Genomic DNA, 18,846 nt, shown 5'->3' on the forward strand with positions numbered 1-18,846 from the left:
TATTTTCTCTGTAGATACACTCTGTGCAGTTCTAGAAAGAGACACATTAAGTATTCGAGAAAGTCGACTTTTTGGAGCTATTGTACGTTGGGCAGAAGCAGAATGCCAGAGACAGCAATTGCCTGTGACGTTTGGAAACAAACAGAAAGTTCTAGGAAAAGCGCTTTCCTTAATCCGGTTCCCACTGATGACAATTGAGGAATTTGCAGCAGGTAAGGCTGTACCTTCACTAATTTGAAACTATTTCCTTTTTTTTTTTTTTTTTTTTTTTTTTTGGTCTTTTTCGAGACAGGGTTTCTCTGTGGCTTTGGAGCCTGTCCTGGAACTAGCTCTGTAGACCAGGCTGGTCTCAAACTCACAGAGATCCACCTGCCTCTGCCTCCCGAGTGCTGGGATTAAAGGCGTGCGCCACCATCGCCCGGCGTTGAAACTATTTCCAAAGCAAACTAGAAGGTATGACTTAATAAGTAGTAGTTACAAAATAAATATATTTGTATATAGTTTCATTTAATTATAAGAACTATTTATGATGGTGTCCACATTTTATAGCTTAGATAAGTGAACTAGAAAAGATTAATTGCCTTTCCTAAGGTTATAGGGAAAAATCTTTTTGCCCTTTATTGGTGCTACTTCTGATTAAAATGAGACAGACTTAATACTGAATTTCAGGTGTGACTAGCACACACATGATGGGTCCCAACAGTCTGTACTACAATCCCAAAGGACCTGGTGCCTCTTCTGTCCTCTTTGGGCACCAGGGTGCACATGATACACAGACATACATGCAGACAATACAGTCATGGAATAAAGTAATGAAACTATAAAGAAGATCCATATACATGTCATTTGTCCATATGAATATTTCTGTTGAGTGTAGCAGAGTAGAACTACTAAGCTGAGAATGAGTGTGCGTAGCACTAGTTTATCCGAAATGAAAGAGCAAAGCTCTTCTAACATGGAAGGGCAGAGTTGAGTTCAGTCTGATTCTTCACGTGACTGTCCTAACACTGTGTACCGTTATTGTGGCGGTCTATTTTCTATAGCCGTGATTGAAATCTATGACCAAAAGCAACTTGGGGGGAAGGGGATTATTTCATCTTAAACCCTGGAGTGCTTCCCAGCAAATACACAGTATTGGGTGTAACCTACAGCAGCAGCAACAGCAAAAACCCAACTTTAATTTTGTGGTAAGGTTTTCTTTTCAGAGCTGTGGTTATAGGTATTTGTTTTAATTTTCAAGTATTTGAGGATTCTATTTTTATTTTCTCTTAAAATTTATATTCCAGTATAGCTAGAAAATTCTGTGTCATCTCAGTCCTTAGAAATTTGTTGACTTATTTTATATCCCAGCATGTCCAGTGTTAGTAAATAGCCACATACTAAGATGAATGTATTCTGAGTTGTTGAGTACAGAAAATCTGATGAGTTCTCTGCTTGCTTAACAGCTTGAATAATCCTCTATCTACAAAATAAATATTCTAAAAATAGTGTCCAAAATTTGTATCTATCTATTGTCTCCTTTTGTCTTGTCATTTACTGAGAGAAATAGGTTCAAGTTTTCAAGTTTTTGGTTTTGGTTGAAAGTATGTCTCCATTTGGTTCCATAAATCTTTTCTTTGCATATTTTAAGATTCTATTATTAGGTACATTAAATTTTGTATTTAATTACTTTTACTGGATTTATTTATCTTTATGATACATCCTGCTTTAAATCTAGTAAAGCTTTTTTTTTACATCTTTGACACGTAGTTTTATAATCTTTTTAAAAAGTTTTTTGTATTCCATGTTTTCTAAAGATTTAATTTGATTAATTGTGTGTGTGTGTGTGTGTGAGAGAGAGAGGTATATGTATGAATGTGGCTGCCCAAGGAGGCCAAGGTGTTGGGTCCCCTTGGAGCTGGGAATCAAACTGGGTAAGTGCTTATTAACTTGTTTTTCTAGACCTGTATTCTATATTTTCCCATTCTTTTAATTAGGTTTTTATTATCTTTGCATATCAGTTATGTTCCTATAAACTGTATTTTTAAGGTATCCAATTCTACAAGCATTATCTTTTACTTGGAATATTTGATTTACATTTGATAGGTCATTGCTAGATTTAAATTTATACTTAAAAGGTTATGGTACACTTGATTTACATTTAATAGGCACATTTGATTGACATGTGATAGGTCATTGGGACATTTGAGTTGTCATCTTGCTACTTGTTCTTGACTCAGCTCTGGTTTGTGGTGGTTTTTGTTTGTTTGCTTTCTCTCCTCATTTTCTTTAGAAATAACCAAGTGATTTCTGGTATTTTGTTTTCTTCTATTTGCTTGTTAAACATTCTCTTACTAATTTCTAGTGAAAAGTAAGAAAAGTTAAGCAATTTTAAAGAGAAATCAGTATCTTTTACTACTTAGTGGGTTACTTGTTAATAAATACACAGATGCTTCCTTATGAAATTTTAAAGTTATATCTTAAAAATTAAAACTTTCAAATTAAAATTCCCCATGCAGTACAAAAGATATTTAACCCCCTTCGGTGTTTGTTGCCATTTCATGTGTTTTAACTCTTAAAGCCCATAAATGTTGTTATCTTAAAATCAGTAGTCATTTAGATCCTGTCAGTTCATCCTCTCTGGTGATTGCTGTGCTGCTATCGGATCGTCCGTCACACTGGACAGCTAGCCTTCTTACAGCAGGTGGGCTGTCAGATTCTCTTAGCCCTTCTTTCCCTGTGTCCGGCTATTAACATCTTTTCCTGCTTTCAGTTTTCGAGGAATACAGCTTCAGTTTAGCAGCGATTGATGTGTTATGTAGATGTAGTCCTATTTCCTTTTGGCTTCTGTTATTTCCCTTGGCCGGTCTTCTTATTACCTCTTATTATTATAGAAGGATATGTACCTTTTCTCTGGCACTTCTGGAATTCTACAGTATCTTTGCTTTCCCATAGGTTGTTGATGATGGATTAGAGATATGATTTTACACAGTGGACATTAATTTTTTGATTTACTGCTGTTAATTTTAGCTCATGCTATTTTACCTTCTTTAAGCTCTTACATGTTCTTCATCACCTGAAGACTTTCTTTTTTCCCTTTTCCTCCCCTCCTTCCCTGAGACAAATTTTCTCTGTGTAGCTCTGGCTGTCTCTGGCACGGCTTTGTAGACTAGGCTGGCTTTGCACTCAGAGATCTGCTTGCCTCTGCTCTTCCGTTCTTGAGTGCAGGGATTAAAGGTGTGCCACAACTACCCAGTGAAGACTTTCTTTTCAACTAAGGAAAATTCTCTTGCCATAGGCTTGACATACATTTTTAACCTGAAAAAGAGGTGTGTGTGTGTATTTGTGTGTATTGTGATGTTATGCACAAATATGTAGAGGCCAGAGGTCAGCCTTGGGTGTTTTTCCTTAGGAACTGTCCACATGGCTTTTCTTTTTGAGACAGTCTCTCACCTGGACTTTGCCTGGCTTTACCTCCCCGTGCTAGGATTGCAAGTATGCCCCACCATCCCTGACTTCTTACATGGGTGCTGGGGTTCAACCTTACAGACTGAGGCGTCTCCTCGCCCTTATCTGGAGGAAATTTCCATCTTCGTCTCTTGTTTCATCATAGTAGGTTCAGTTGTTTTTTAGTACCTTCCTTCACTCCTCCTTCCCTCTCTGTCGCCAGCTCTTTCTGATTGCTTTATACTCTTTTCTTATCCAGAGATTACAATAAATCGTGTATGTCAAGCCAATACATTTTGTCATTTTATATGTGATTCTTAAATTAATTAATTAGTTAATTAATTTGAGTCAGGGTCTCACTATATAGCTGCTGTGACTGGAAAATTGCTATATAGAGTGTGCTGACCCTGAACTTACAGAAATTCAGCTGCCTCTGCATCCCAGGTTCTGGGATGTGCCACCACACCTGGCTCTCATACAGAATTTTTTTTAAAAATTCTGGGTTTTAAAATCAGTAGGCTTCTTATTCCAAACTTCCTAGTATTTTGAAGATTCTTACTCCACTGTTTCTACTGGCTTTGCAAGGGATCTTCTAGCCTCTTTTATGAGGGAGCACTATTAATTCTGGTAAGTTTAAAGTATTTGGAAAGTATTTGGCATTTTTCTCAAATAAGAAAAAGTGAATTGCGAAATTGTACTGTGTCGTTTTCTATTTCCATAACTTTCCCAACCACAGTCCTCACTGTCTGTTCGCTTTTATATCCCAGAAAGAAAGCTTTAGTCCCTGTCTTTGTGGGCAGAAATGTCCCTTGTTGAGATTCTAGTGTCGGACTGGTAGGAAGTGGGAGGTGGAGGGTCCCACAGAGAGCATGCTCCTTCTGTTGGGTGGAAGTCAGTGGTTCTCAAGAGAAGACAGAAAATGATTTCTGCTATGGGGAGCTCCATCTAAGTCTTCACATATCTTAACACATTCTTTCAGGTTAGTTTTGAAAAGATTGATCAAAACTTCAAATGTATGCTAAAATTTTATATGCTAAGTTTATTTTGTAACTCTGCAGGTCCTGCTCAGTCTGGAATTTTGTCAGACCGTGAAGTGGTAAACCTCTTTCTTCATTTTACCGTCAATCCTAAACCCCGAGTAGAATACATTGATCGACCACGCTGCTGCCTCCGAGGAAAGGAGTGCTGCATCAATAGATTCCAGCAAGTAGAGAGCCGCTGGGGCTACAGTGGGACAAGCGACAGAATCAGGTATCTGCCGGAGGAGTGTGGGCTGGGCACGTGGGGGAGGGCGGCAGTTAGTGCTTAGCCTTTCTTAGCCTTCTCATCGTGTGAGAGGCAGTTAGCCAATATTTCATTCTATAGTTTGCTTAATACAGGATGAGGCCAAAGGTGCACACAAAGAAAAAACTGCTTTTAGCAAGTAAGAGTAGGAACAAGCGATTTAAGTGTTTAATCAAAGTGAATAGAAAATGGATATAGAAAGAACACTAGAGAAATTAAATAGGCAAATGAAGAACGGAGTGAATTAAAACTGATGAATACATAATCTGTTTTCCTTAAAAGATCAATAGGACAAACCATCCTAGAAGAAGCAATTCTTCAAATTCCTATTTAGAAATCAAAATGTGACTATCATATGCTAAAATTTTTACTTTAATTCTGGGTTTACTCTGTGCTGATAAATTGAACATCTTGATGGAATGGATCATTTTATAGGCAAATATAAATTATCAGAATTGACCGGAGAAGAAAGCCTGAGTAGACCAGTTACCTGGGAGGAGTTAAGTTGTCAGAGAACTGTCCATTCACAAAGAGCACAGGTGAGTTTGTATCAGACCTCCAAGGAACAGAGGTTCCTGGAGCACTGAGAGAAGGAAATACCATGTGGTTAGCTCCTAAAGGAAGCAACATTCAGATAAGAGTTGAATGAGACACATAGTCTGGACCGCCTCACCATAGGGTATAGAGGAAATTCTACAGCCCGCTCTGCCCTGACAGGACGGTGCTATGAGAACAGATAGAGTATATTTGGAGAGTGAAGAAGTAGCTCGGTGATCTAGTAATATAGCTCTTCACTGTGGGAGACTAAAGAAAAGAGTGGTTCCTATAGACAGCAAGACTCTGGAGGTGGTAGGGGTGCCAATTGATAAAATTTTACCTTTGTACATGCTGATAACTATTAATAGATTAAGTCTAGAAAACATTTCACTAACAATGGTTGACCACTGAAGAGAAATTAAGAATTGAAACTCTAGCTAGAGATACCCACCTTTGCTAGGTTTCTCCTAGCAAAGCAGTCATCGATGAAGTTATAAATTAGAGCCCCATATAATCAGAAAGGAGAGGCCTTTTCCATTAATTCTGGATGTACTTTAGTACATAGCTCTAGGAAACTCAGTTTTTCTGTAATATATAAATACATAATATAAAATATTTATTTTATACATATACACACTACATATATATATATATAATTTTTATTTTATTTTTTTCCCTAAGACAGGGCATCTCTGTGTAACAAGTCTTTGCTGTCCTGGAACTCACTCTGTGGGCCAGGCTATCCCCAAACTCACAGAGATCCATCTTTCTCTGCCTCCTGAGTGCTGGGATAAAGGCATGCGCCACCACTGCCAGGCAAATGTTTTGTTCTTCTTCCTTTACTGACTTGAAATGATTCATATTGTCATGCTTAAGGGATAAATGGTCTATCTGTAATACAAAGGAGAAATAAATACAGCTGATAATAAAAGTTTAGGGTAAAACAATGAAGCGGACAGGAAGATTCATACTCCAGTACATAGACTTTTGGGAGGACACTAGCAGGCAAACCCAAATGTACAGCTCCGTGTGTATGTGCTCTACGTGTGTCGGCTACAAAGCATGCACGTGTTAATGCCTTACGTTCCAGAAGTTGACAAAGTTGAGTCACTTCTCTGTATCATATCTCCATATCTGAACTCACCTACTGGCTGAAAGCTCTTCAGATTCTAAAATATTTGCTTAGATTTTTTTAGTCCTTTTCTGCCAGAGATTTTAATTTGCATGTTCCCAAGCAAGCTGAAGCTCAGCTTTCCTACAGAGCTGGACTGGGAAAGGACAGTGTTTGCAGTGCAGGAGACTGCTCTGGGCTGAGTATAAAGGTTTGTCCAGGTGCAGCAGCTCTTAATAGGGCAGCCTTGGTCAAGTCACCGGATGCCTGAACTCCAATTGCTCTTTTGTAAAATAAAGATAACAGTGTAGGGTGTGTTGTTCATGGGATTTAAGTGGGAAGTAGATAGGAGTGTCTGTGTGTATCTTCACATGTGACTACACATGTTTGGGTATAAATTTTGTATGTGTGTGAATATATGTATAATTACCAATGGCAACAATAAATGTGTTAAGTTTTATTTATTTTTATGGTACTTGCTATTTATGGAAATCACTAAAATATCTTTGGCTTGTAAATAAAATATGATTACAGTCACAGCAAAAAGTTTTTCATTTCATGAATTCTGGGAGTCTTGGATCTATTCTGTACATCACAGGAATTGTAGTGTCACTGGCTCCTTGTACCTGAACCTTAGGGTGAAGAGAACCTAACAAAAAGCCTATTGGAACTAATAAGAGAATAATTACTGCTTTAAAATGTGAATTTGAGATTATTCTTACCATTATTGTAAACCCTGTTAAAATAAAAGCCCTCAGTTACAGAAATGAACAGTGGTCACAGTGTACAGTGGCGTAAATATACTAATGCCACTTACTGTGCACTTAATGACTAACGTGGTACACTTTATATGTGTATTACCACAGTAAGAAACCCAAGACTTTAAATGTAAAACAATGAGATATATTGAGTAAATAACATTTTAAGTACATATTTTACTATATTGTAGTTATATTTATTATGTTGAACGTTACTATAATAGAGTAGGATTAAACTCCAAAATGGTCAGCAAATAGTTGTGTGGGATCTAGAGAACTTTGCCTGAAATTACACTTCACTAAGGATGAATTAGCCTCTTAAATTGCGTATGCTAGAAAGTTCCTTTCAGAAGTTCCATGTTTTTGGTAGAGGAGTGGCCTCAAAATATAAAGTTAATCTGGAAGAATAAATTGTTTTTACCAAAGGGAGGAGCAGCTCAAATACGAAAAAGAACACTGAGTCTATAAGGAGTGAGATATGGATCACACTAAAGAGGTCAGAGCTATGAGGCCAGGTGAGCATTTAGAACGGAATAAAAGAGGGAAGGATTGGCCACTGGAGTTGGATCTTTACGATCCCATGCAGTATTTATATAAATTAAAGTTTTAACATTAAACAAAAACAAAGCTTTGAACGTACTACAACAGATGAGGATGATGGGGCCTTTCAGCCTACAACAGATCATTGTTTGGTAAAGAATTTTATGTCCCAAACCATGAAGTTTAAAGATAAATGACAAGTGGGGGACTCTCTGAAGCAGTTTGACAAATATCATAAAGCTTGAGAGTATGCCTTTGATTTTCCTCAGCACTGCTCCTGGAAATTGAGTCTAAGGGAATGATGGAAGCTATGAAACAGTTTTGCTATGAATCATATATTATCATATAATGAAGAACTGCAAATAGCCTAGATTATCCAAGTACATGTCTCTTCTTCCCATGAAGATGGGTTCGATAGTTAGGCTACATGAGTTATCTTAAGGGCCTATGGAGGAGGTGTGATCTAGGTCATGTAGATAGGGCAGAGGTCATCTGGGTTATTAGCCACCTTCAGTCCTGGTTGTGGCAGCTTGGAGGATAATAATACAAAGGTCACCTAGAGTAAGTATTAAATGTCTCCAGTTCTGCTTGTGGGAGCTTTCTATGTCCAGGGCCTACAGATAGTGCATGGATCGCCTAGGCTAATAGCCACCTCTAATCCCAGCCTTCTGGGCAGAAAACAGGTTATACATCTTTTTCCTTGAAAGGACAACCTTGAATGAATATTCCCTAGTGCTCTGTGAGCACCACAGCCTATGTATGACCTTTGTGTTCCCAGCACCTTCTTTCTCTCACTGTGTTGTCTGAACGGTCTTGATCTTGCGAGCACAAGGTTTCCTCCTGCTTTGACTTCCTGGTAACCTCAACGTGAAAGTTGTTGCAGCCATGCCTGGCTAGAGCTTGTTTCACTGACTACAGAAACGGGAGAATAAAAATAGATAGTTCACTAATGTGTAGGGCTTCTGTGCTATTTAAAGGAGGTGAGTTATAGTAAGACGAGCTGTGGGCTCAGTGCATGTGCAAGTACTCAGGAAACTACCGTGGTGTGCCAGGAGTAGTAATAGTGATCGGAACTGCAGATGCTGAGGTACAGGTTACCTGTAATCATTGTGTAATACAGTCTTTTCAGTTGCTTTGTAGGGAATATCTTTTTTACACATACAGTAAATGAAGTAAGATAGATCAGTATTTCTTGACTAATGTGACCAAACTAGACTTGCTAATTATTTTCTGGAGCCTTTATCCAAATCCACCAATGTGAGTTGGTGCCCGTCTCTACCCATCTACCACCAGCAGTTAGCTTAGTGCATTTTCAGCTCTTTCCACAATATAGAGTTAGTATTTGTCCCTCTCTTCTTGTTTATCACTGTCTCCCATATGGCAGAGACGGAAACTGTGCCTTGTTCACCATTGTTTCCTGACCAGCCACACAGAATATGCTAGGCCCTTGGTAAGTATTCACTGAGCTGACAGACGTCCAGGTTGGGACTTTGATCTTAATGACTAGAATGGTCACGAGGGAGATTGGGATGAGTGCAGCACAGAGCCAGCCACTGTGTGAGAGCAGGTGTCCAGGTTACAGTCCTCCTTATGGAACAAATCCTGCTTGAGGGCCTCTTCGGTTAGCATTAGGATTTGTGGGCAGTGAAGATGACATTTTCAAAAGTGCCTTTTATGATGATTTCCTTTTTGTAGCTAAAATCCGATACCACTTTTAAAAAGCTATAATCTTGGGGCTGGAGAGATGGCTCAGAGGTTAAGGACACTGACTGTTCTTCCAGGGGTCCTGAGTTCAATTCCCAGCAACCACATGGTGGCTCACAACCATCTAAAATGAGATCTGGTGCCCTCTTCTGGCATGCAGGCATACATGGCGGCAGAATACTGTATTGTATATGTAATAAATAAAATCTTTAAAAAAAAAAAAAGCTATAATCTTCAAAATATGAACACTTAGAGAATTTTTTATGTTATTTTGTAATGGGTTCCTTTCTCGCAGGTTCACAGTAAACAGAAGAATCTCTGTAGTTGGATTTGGTTTGTATGGATCTATTCATGGGCCCACGGATTATCAAGTGAACATACAGGTACTCCCCATCCCTGTTATGAAGATTTCATTCTGCTCCTTACTGTCCAGCTTTTTTATTTGTTTTAAAAGGCAGCCACTACTTAGCCCTTGCCATTAAATAGTTCCTGTCTGGATACAAGGGTCTAAAAATAGGAGACAGAATTGATGGATTTTCCTGTGAAATTTCTTTTTTTTTTTTTTTTTTTTTGGTTTTTCGAGACAGGGTTTCTCTGTGGTTTTGGAGCCTGTCCTGGAACTAGCTCTTGTAGACCAGGCTGGTCTCGAACTCACAGAGATCCGCCTGCCTCTGCCTCCTGAGTGCTGGGATTAAAGGCGTGCGCCACCACGTGAAATTTCTTGAAGTTTCATCTGAGTGTTGACCAGTATTTAAAAATGTTTAGATACCCTCCATGAAGTCCATCCAAATTCACCTAGCCAGTTATGTTACCTAATGACAAGAGCCATTTTAACCGCTGTAGTAAAGCCTCATTTTTCTGGGCAACTTCTCCTAATACCATGTGTCTACCAGCTGAGATATAGTTCCTAACATACCATAATGCCAAATGCTCTTAGTGAATGTTTCCTTGAAGTTAGTGTGTGCGTGGGGGGGGGGGGTAGTGGTGGGTACACGTATATGCTGGTCTGTGCAGGTGGGTGTAGTGTACATAATTCTAGGATCACTATCTTCTTGCTTCTTTTGTTTTGTTTCCAGACAGGGTTTCTCTGTGTAGTCCTGGCTGTCCTAGAACTAGCTTTGTACACCAGGCTGACCTTGAACTTAAAGAAATCTGTGTGTGTGTGTGTGTGTCTCCCAAATACTGGTGGCTTTTGTCCATTTTCGTACTGTTTCTTAGACTGTTGGCAGAAAGGCAGGCTTGGGGCACTGTCCCATGTATGGAAGTCCTCCTAGTAGTTGGTAAGCTCTGCCTTGAGCTTTTCAAGCCATCCTCCATGAAGTGGTTTCCTCTCTGTCCAGCTTCTTTATCATCTGAACTGGCACTGCCTGCATATTTCATGTCCTCTTTTGGCTGACTCTCCTGGAGGGTTCCCATGATGTCTCGTGTATCGCTTAGGACTAATAATATAGAGCTAATTTAAATTATTCACAGACATGGCAGTGCATTTAGGGGCATTTTAATTTCAGTAAATACTGAGGCTGAAAATGTTGAGAGATTATCATATGAATAAAACATGGGCTAAACAAGGAGAAGGATTTTTTTTCCCCTCCAATATCTCAAGTTCACATCTCCACTCCTCCGCAGGCAGGGTTTCTCTGTACAGTCCTGGCTGCCATGGAACTCACTTTGTAGATAGATCAGGTTGGCCTCAAACACAGAGAGATCACCTATGCCTCCCAAGTGCTGAGATTAAAGGCGTGCACTGCTGTGCCCTGCTCAAGTCCACATTCTAAAGTTCACACACCAAACTGTTTTGTATGGAGCCTCTCTTCTGCAGCCAAGCCCCCGCTGCTCGATGCCCCCCCCCCACTTCCTGCAATGCATGAGTTAAGGAGCTGTTTCCTGATCATCGAATGCTTTAAAAAGGCATCTGATAATTAGAGATAAGTGGAGAAAAATTAGAACATGGGAAGTGTACAGTCTGGGCTGCAGCTTCTAAAGCTTCCCATTCTTTCTGCAAGAGTGTTACAGTTTAACTTAGATGTCACTTCTCTTTTAAACCACAGATCATTGAATATGAGAAAAAACAAACCCTGGGACAGAATGATACTGGATTCAGTTGTGACGGCACTGCCAACACATTCAGGGTCATGTTCAAAGAACCTATAGAGATCCTGCCCAACGTGTGCTACACAGCATGCGCAACCCTCAAGGTAAGAGCCGCCCGGACTCAGTGTGGCTCCTGCCTTCCATGCTTTACAGAGCCCCTGGTAGGGGAGCCTCTTAGAAACGGGGAGGGGAAAGCGAGCGAAGACACTCGATGGCTTTAAGTGCTGTCCAGCCCTATGCTATTCCGAGAGAAGAGTTCTTCTTAAGGACTGCCCTTTGTTTAAAGAAATTGAACTTGCCGCACAAGACTGAGACCTTTCCACAGTTGTTCATGGCCTTACTCTTTATTGGTGTTTTAAATTGTTTTTAAGCAAAAACTCCATATTTCATTGAATGACTGAGTGAAACTTTATACGGGATCTGTAATGACTAGGGCAGAACATGGTAAGCTTCCTAGATGACAGTCACTAAACCACCGCTTCTCATTTAGGGTCCAGATTCTCACTATGGCACAAAAGGACTGAAGAAAGTGGTGCATGAGACCCCTGCTGCAAGCAAGACTGTTTTTTTATTTTTCAGCTCCCCTGGCAATAATAATGGCACTTCAATAGAAGATGGACAAATACCGGAAATAATATTTTATACATAATCTAGTGTTAATGACCATTGCGTCTAATCACAGAGCATAAACAACTGGCCACAAATAGTTGAGTGTCATGAGTATTTGTAATTACAGAATAAGAGACATTTTAGTTTCTTAGAGGAAGTAAAAGTTTATTTACATCTCTGCATGATTCAAAGGCAGATTTTCCATTTTCTTCTAACCCTCGGGGCAAAGAGAACCAGGTTTGTGTGAAAAGCGCAGTCTTTCCGCTTCGTCTTGTGTGATTCATAGCTCCACTGACTCGTGGTCTTTCAGTAGTTTGGAAACTGAAAGATTTTTGTCTTATGTAGCAGATGTGGGTGTTTTCGCTTTTTTAAAAGCTTTTGTTTTTACTATTTTGAAAGTTATGTGAAATGGGTCAGTATTCCTATAAAATTCTTTTTAACTCAAATAACTAATTTTAGAAAATTAAGAAAGCTGACTTTATATTTGGGGTTTTGAAATATCTGGTTGTTAGCATTTGGAATAGTGCTAAAAGTAAGACTAAAAACACCCAAGAAAACTTTTCAGTGTATTTATAGAAAGGTATTTTGTAATAGTATAGTAGTGTATTGCATAGTACTGTTTAAAACTGTAAGTGGAGCTTGTATACAGTGACAATAATTGTTGCAAACAGATCACAGGGATGATCTAAGTGGATTCTTTGTCACTCCCATCCTGCTTTGCCTGTCATGGGGCTGCCAGTGATTCCTAGATGCCCGAGAGAAGGTGGGGGTGCCAGTAGATAGCACCTGCACCAGCAGGAACGGGATAGAGCGCTAAGCCCCTCACAGCTGCTTTGACACCATGAAGCTGTCCAGCCAGTCACTCCCGCTGAAAAGGAAGGAGGCTTTTTGTCAGCTACATAGTTCTAGCCAAGAAGCAACATTCTTGATAATTGTGACCTCTCAATGTGGCTGGCGCGTCTATAACAAGAGTGGGTCAGAAGGATATCTGGCAGAGTGACATTTCTACATTTTTATAAAGCAGATTTTTAAAATACAAGTGAGATAACATTTTCCCCTTGAAAATGATTATCTTACAAAAAATTAACCTTGTGTAAACTAAGCTTAAGGTGTATCAGTCCATCCGTAGTTGTGGAAAATTGTTAAAAATAAAAATTCTTCTAAGTATCAACTTAAGAATTTTTTCTAAGTAGGATATAAAAGATCTCACCAAAAGTACTATTTTGTATTTTCAAGAGGGCAGGGGAGATGATGTGCTGATGGCCAGGGCCTCTTGGAGTTGCTGAAGAAAGGGCACTGTTTTCTGTTGGCCCTGGTACCGTGATCTCATGTTGCCAGCCTCAGTTAGCTGGAATACCCATGGAATGTGTGCTTCTGCTTAACTGAAGTTTAGCAAAGACTAGTGGTGGGGAGTACTTCTTCCTTACCAAGTGCTGCATGCAGAGGTAACTAGTGCTTCTGACTCTGGGGCACTCATGTGCCTTGCTTCTTATGAACAACTGTAAAGAGATGTGGCTGATGGAACCTACAAGAAACGGAACCACTCACTGACATTGGGACATCACCTGGAATCTTTAAAATAAATTTATCCTTTTTGTTTACCTATCTTTTGTCATGTGTCTTTTTCTCTAAGAGCTGAATGTGAGACGCTTTATCCAAAGGTTCGTTAAATACAGGTTAGCTCTTGAGCACTTTTAATTTTAACCAGTGCTTACAGAATGGAGCGGGGGACAGTTCAGAAGTACAGCAGGTGCCTAATGTGGTTTGAGTGAAAAGGACCCCATTGGCCCATGGAGAGTGACCCTAGTAGAGTGAGTGCAGGTATTTTTCTGTCAGCTTAGCTACAGAAGAATCTACTGATAGCTTAATTCTTCTCTGTGGCCCCACAGCTCTGCAGTCAACGACCCTCTGGCCCCAGGCTGTGGCCTGTAGGGCCTTCCAATTCCGCGACCCGGGCTCTGCCATGGCCACAGTATGTAGGTTTAAACTAAGTCTATCGTTCTAGTTACCAACAATGACTTGGAAGTCAGATGTGGGGGTGAAAACCTGCTAGATTGGAGAAGCTGTCCAGGGGATTTCATGTGTCCCGATTGTAATTTATTTAAAAAAAAAAAAAAATAGATGTGGTGTGGTTAAACACATGGATCCCTGCCTGAGCCTTCAAGCTTGATGTGCCTAGCCTTTCAGCCCCTTTCCTCATGAGCACATTCAGACACCCTTGTCCTATGGGACGGCTGTGTCTGTGAGGTGAACTGAGATGCTCCATTCTGAGCGCAGCCTTCAATGGCCCTCACGCTCCATCCCACCTGTTACTATCTCCCATTTAGGTGGCAGATATCTTCCTACCTCTGGGCGTATCTCGTCCACACATTCTACCCTAACTAGGCAAGGCCAGTCCCTGACTTCAGCCGTCATCTTGACTGGCCTCTGCTCCACTCTCGCGAGCCGTCCTATTCCATTTCCCATTGTAAATCCCCTCCTTTCGCACTGCGCTGTGCGAATGACCACGATGCCGCGTGGGGAAGACTAGCTGAGGCTGGCTGCTCTTGTCACCAACTCCTAAGGACAAAGATGGCTCTACACGTGATCACACCCCTGGCAGGCAGGTTCCAACAGAACGAAACCCGGGCGCAAGGTGTCGCTCTCAGATAAGGGCAGGGCGCGCACGCTGCTTCCGCCCCGCGACGTGCGCAGGCGCAGAGGACTCTTCCGCCGCTCCGCTCGGAGGCTCTACGCGGCTCCGGCAGGCTTGGGATGCTGCAGCTGGCGGTGGGTCGCGGCGTTTCGGCTCCCGCTAGACTCCTATCTGGTTCCACGATGCCTAAGAAAGCCAGCGCGACGAGCAAGGCCAGTGGCAAGTCCCGTGGTGTGGAGAGGGCGGGCCACGGGGCTTACACCGGCAGGGACTAGAAGCGGCGCCTGGCGCGTGAGAGACCTCCCTGACACCTTGTCACTCGAGTCCAGGTCCGAGCCTTCTGAACCGCACATTAGCCCGCCTGAGGACCCCTGGCCACGCTCCCGCACTTCGAGGGTTGCACTTCCAGGCAGACCGCGTTCTGCCTCCTACATCCCCTCCCCTAACATCTACCTTCCTCAACTCCAACTCCTTTCTGTGACCCAGCTCAGACACTGCCACCTGCTGACCCCTTCCCCAGCTCCCCAGCCCTGGGTGCCTTTCTCCGTGCAGAAACGCACTGTGGATGTGTACTTCATTGGTGCAGTCAGCACAATTTTGTGCTATATTATGGTTCTCTCGCGCTGTGGTCCCAGCTCCTCGAGGTCAAGGGAGTATCTCTTCATATCCACTGTCTGCATACTGCCATGGAATTTATGAATAAAATGTTCTTACCGTGGCGTTTAAGTGCCCGTCATTATTATTATTTCTGCAACCCACCCCTCACCCTCTCACCCACTCCGAGCTTTAGGGTGCATTGGATATAAATACGGCTCTACTTGCGAGGAATAGGAACTATACAGCAGCCTATAGTAACAAGCTCTAAGGTAGCCAGAATGAGATCTAAACAGGGCACGCGCACACACACTTCCAGCTTTATGCTACACCAAGTAAATGGTAATTAATAGCTCTACTTGAGGAGAAAGTGAATTAGTTGAAACTAACAAGAGAAAGCAGCATAAAGGTGTGGAGGCCAGAGTCAGGCCTTCCCAGGCCGTACAAACACTGTGGGCTGGTGGGAGGCTGACAGGGTCCTTGAGGGACAGAAAGCCCCCGGCTGCTGGATGGGAAGCCCGGTTTAGTGAAGGTAAGAGGCAGTAATGGGTCCAGAGAAAAGTGCGATGAAATGTCTCGTAACCTGTAAACTTGTGTGTGTCATTTCAGGGTAAAAACCAAACCAAGGAACCAGAGACACCACTTCCTCCCGCAGGGCCTGTGGCAACCGATCCTAAAGGCTGTGTCACCATCGCCATCCATGCCAAACCCGGCTCTAAACAAAATGCTGTGACAGGTACATCTGAGCACCGATGGGATTCCTGCGTGGGCCAGGCTGTCACTGCACCTTCTTTCTGCCTCGATAGCTGGTAGCCTAGCCTGTGGCTATAAATGGTATTTTTAGATACACTTTAGAGCTTCTCTATTTAAAACCCTATATTCTCACGCAGAGGTATTTGAAACAGATGTGCAATATTTAATACCAAGTTAAACCCTTCAGTCCAGTCCTTGTTTGTGCCCAGGAGAGTGGACTTAGCTTAGCAGTTATTAACCGAAAGCCTGTGCCGGGTAAATCAAACCGTTGGACAGTTCCTGGCTCCGTGGAGGGAAAGATCCCCCTTAGGGTGAAGTTCATGCCATTTCTTTCCAGATCTGACCACCGAGGCTGTTGGCGTGGCGATCGCAGCCCCTCCATCCGAGGGAGAAGCGAATGCGGAACTCTGTCGGTATCTGTCCAAAGTCTTGGAGCTCAGGAAGAGTGACGTGGTTCTGGATAAGGTTGGGTTCTCCCTTCTAAATTATTACATACGGACCATAGTTCATACATCCTGTAATTTTTGTAAAGCCAGTTTTTCAAATAGTTTTATGGGTATGACTGTTTTGACTACATGTGTGTCTGTACCACATGCATCCCTGGTACCCTCAGAGCCCAGAGGAGCGTGTCAGGTCCCCTAGGACTGGAGTTACAGATGGCTGTGGGCCACCATGTGGGTGTTGGGAATCAAACCTGGGTCCTCTGGAAAAGCAGCCAGTGTTCTTAGCCCCTGAGCCATCTCTCCCGTCTTGTAAGGCCAATTTTAAAAACTCATACTTTTTTAAATACAAAATTCTGTAGCTTCATAGTCTCTTTCAGCCATACTGCTTCTGTTTTATTGAGATGGGCCCTCTCTACTTACAGTCCTTCGTTTTGCTCATTTACGGCGTTTTTCTCCTTTCTAAATTCATCACTGTACCTACTGTCAGATTAACCTTGCTCACTTCCTTTAAGACATCGTCATACAGAAATATCGTAAAATGGTTCTCTGTTTGTCATCTCCATTAAGAAGTTCACCAAGTAATTATGACCCCATGCTGGCTCTGCTCACTAGAGGATGCCCTTTTGAAGATTAGTTTATATGACATTGATACCTTGGTTTTACTTTAGAATCTTCAGAGAATGATTTTTAGAAGCAGGCCCCTGGCGTCTCTGTACTCATGCTGAAACAGAGTCCGTCTGCAAGGGAGCAGGCCAAGTTCATGTCTTAAGTTCTGCATGTGGTCTCATGCTGTATGTCCCCTGCAGTTCATATCTGGCTGCCATTTAAAGTCATTGATTAATAATCAATGATGACTAATAATTGATTAATAATATATACCTAAAAATCCTCTTAACAGGCCACTTCCTTTACCTCGCCCACCCTGTGGCAGACAATGTCTAACTTTGACAGTGCTCCAGGTCTGACGGTAGCCTAAGGAACACTTCCACTCTCTGTGTATACACAGTCCATTCAGATAAATTCCCGCTCAAATTATGTTTTATAAAAGGCATGTTTCAAGTAAATCTTTTTAAGAGTTGTTTTAGATGATTATGAAATCATAGTACTTAGATGTGTGGTTGTTTTTTGTTTGAAATTTTCAGAAATGTGTAACAATTTAGGAAAGAGCAATTTGTTTAGACTTAGGTGTCTAAGTCTATAAAAAGTTTATACTAAATTGTCATGCTTAATATTTTGAAATTATTTTCCTTTGTAATTAAAACAAATTACTTGAAACTAGAATACTGGCCAGGCATAGTGGGATGTACCTGTAATCCCAGCCCCTGAGAGAGACAGACAGGATCAGGGGTCAAGTTCATCCTTGGCTGTATATTGAGTTTGCACTAATCTGATCTACGTGGTACCCTGTCTTGAAAGAAAAAAAAGAAGAAGAAATTAGAATGTTGTAAACATTCGTCTTGAAATTTTAATGCCAAACTTTTATTATAAAAATTGAAGTAGAAAGCCAAGAAACCCGGGAGAGTCATACAAATTTGTTTTAAGGTACAAGTGTCCAGGAGAGAGTGTGCCCAGATGCCTTAGGGTCTCTATTGCTGTGAAGAGACGCCATGACCAGGACAGCTCTGACAGAGGAGGAAATCATTTCATTGAGTTAGTAGCTTACAGTTTCAGAGGTTTTAGTCCATTATCATCGTGGTGGGGAGCATGGCAGCGTTCAGGGAGACATGATGCTGGCTACACCTTGATCACAAGGAAATGGACTGAGCGTCACACCGAGTAAAACTTGAGCAAAAGAGACCTCAAACCCCACCCCCACAGGGATACACTTCCTCCAAGGCCACACCTAATAGTGCCACTCCCTTTGGGGGCCATTTTCTTTTAAACCACCACACTAGGCTATTGGGGGGGCCATCCATGACACCCCATGAAGACACGCTGCAGGGGAGACAGAGGTCTGTTGCTCCTGCCAGTATTAGGATGCTAAGTGTGTCTTTTTCCTTCTGGTTCAGGGTGGTAAATCTCGGGAAAAGGTGGTGAAGCTCTTGGCCTCTACGACTCCAGAAGAGGTCTTGGAGAAACTGAAAAAGGAAGCTGAAAAAAAATAAAGGCAAGAAATGATAAGTACGTCCTTCAGGAGTTTCAATAACAACACAGAAGTGGCTAAATAAGAAAACATATATAAGCCGGGCGGTGGTGGCGCACGCCTTTAATCCCAGCACTCGGAGGCAGAGGCAGGCGGATCTCTGTGAGTTCGAGACCAGCCTGGTCTACAAGAGCTAGTTCCAGGACAGGCTCCAAAACCACAGAGAAACCCTGTCTCGAAAAACAAAACAAAACAAAACAAAACAAAAAAAAAAAAAG

At 41.7% G+C, this 18,846-nt stretch overlaps 2 protein-coding genes across 5 annotated transcripts in view; both read left to right on the forward strand.

Moving 5' to 3' along the window:
- Btbd1 (BTB domain containing 1) overlaps nucleotides 1-13,665 on the forward strand; it is a 33,697-nt gene extending 20,032 nt beyond the window's left edge. The window contains exons 4-8 of the mRNA XM_050154002.1: nucleotides 15-212; nucleotides 4,485-4,677; nucleotides 9,656-9,743; nucleotides 11,409-11,555; nucleotides 11,942-13,665. Coding sequence (XP_050009959.1) covers nucleotides 15-212; nucleotides 4,485-4,677; nucleotides 9,656-9,743; nucleotides 11,409-11,555; nucleotides 11,942-12,100 — 785 coding nt within the window. The 3' untranslated portion in view covers nucleotides 12,101-13,665. The remainder of the gene's footprint in view (nucleotides 1-14; nucleotides 213-4,484; nucleotides 4,678-9,655; nucleotides 9,744-11,408; nucleotides 11,556-11,941) is intronic.
- A 1,100-nt stretch (nucleotides 13,666-14,765) lies between these two features.
- The window catches only part of CUNH15orf40 (chromosome unknown C15orf40 homolog), a 9,052-nt gene continuing 4,971 nt past the window's right edge, over nucleotides 14,766-18,846 (forward strand). For 3 of the 4 annotated variants that reach the window (XR_007593940.1, XM_050154057.1, XM_050154058.1), the window contains exons 1-4: nucleotides 14,768-14,907; nucleotides 15,899-16,025; nucleotides 16,380-16,507; nucleotides 18,495-18,606. Coding sequence is in view for 3 of the 4 variants with exons in the window: in XM_050154057.1 (XP_050010014.1) it covers nucleotides 14,815-14,907; nucleotides 15,899-16,025; nucleotides 16,380-16,507; nucleotides 18,495-18,590 (444 nt within the window). In the remaining variant the exon portion in view is untranslated. Of the gene's footprint in view, nucleotides 14,908-15,898; nucleotides 16,026-16,379; nucleotides 16,508-18,494; nucleotides 18,607-18,846 lie in introns of all 4 variants that reach the window. The other variant, XM_050154056.1, reaches the window with a different exon arrangement.

Source organism: Alexandromys fortis, unplaced genomic scaffold (genome assembly GCF_014885135.2).
Source record: "Alexandromys fortis isolate MF-2015 unplaced genomic scaffold, M_Fortis_MF-2015_v1.1 scaffold_86, whole genome shotgun sequence".
Lineage (NCBI taxonomy): Eukaryota > Metazoa > Chordata > Mammalia > Rodentia > Cricetidae > Alexandromys > Alexandromys fortis.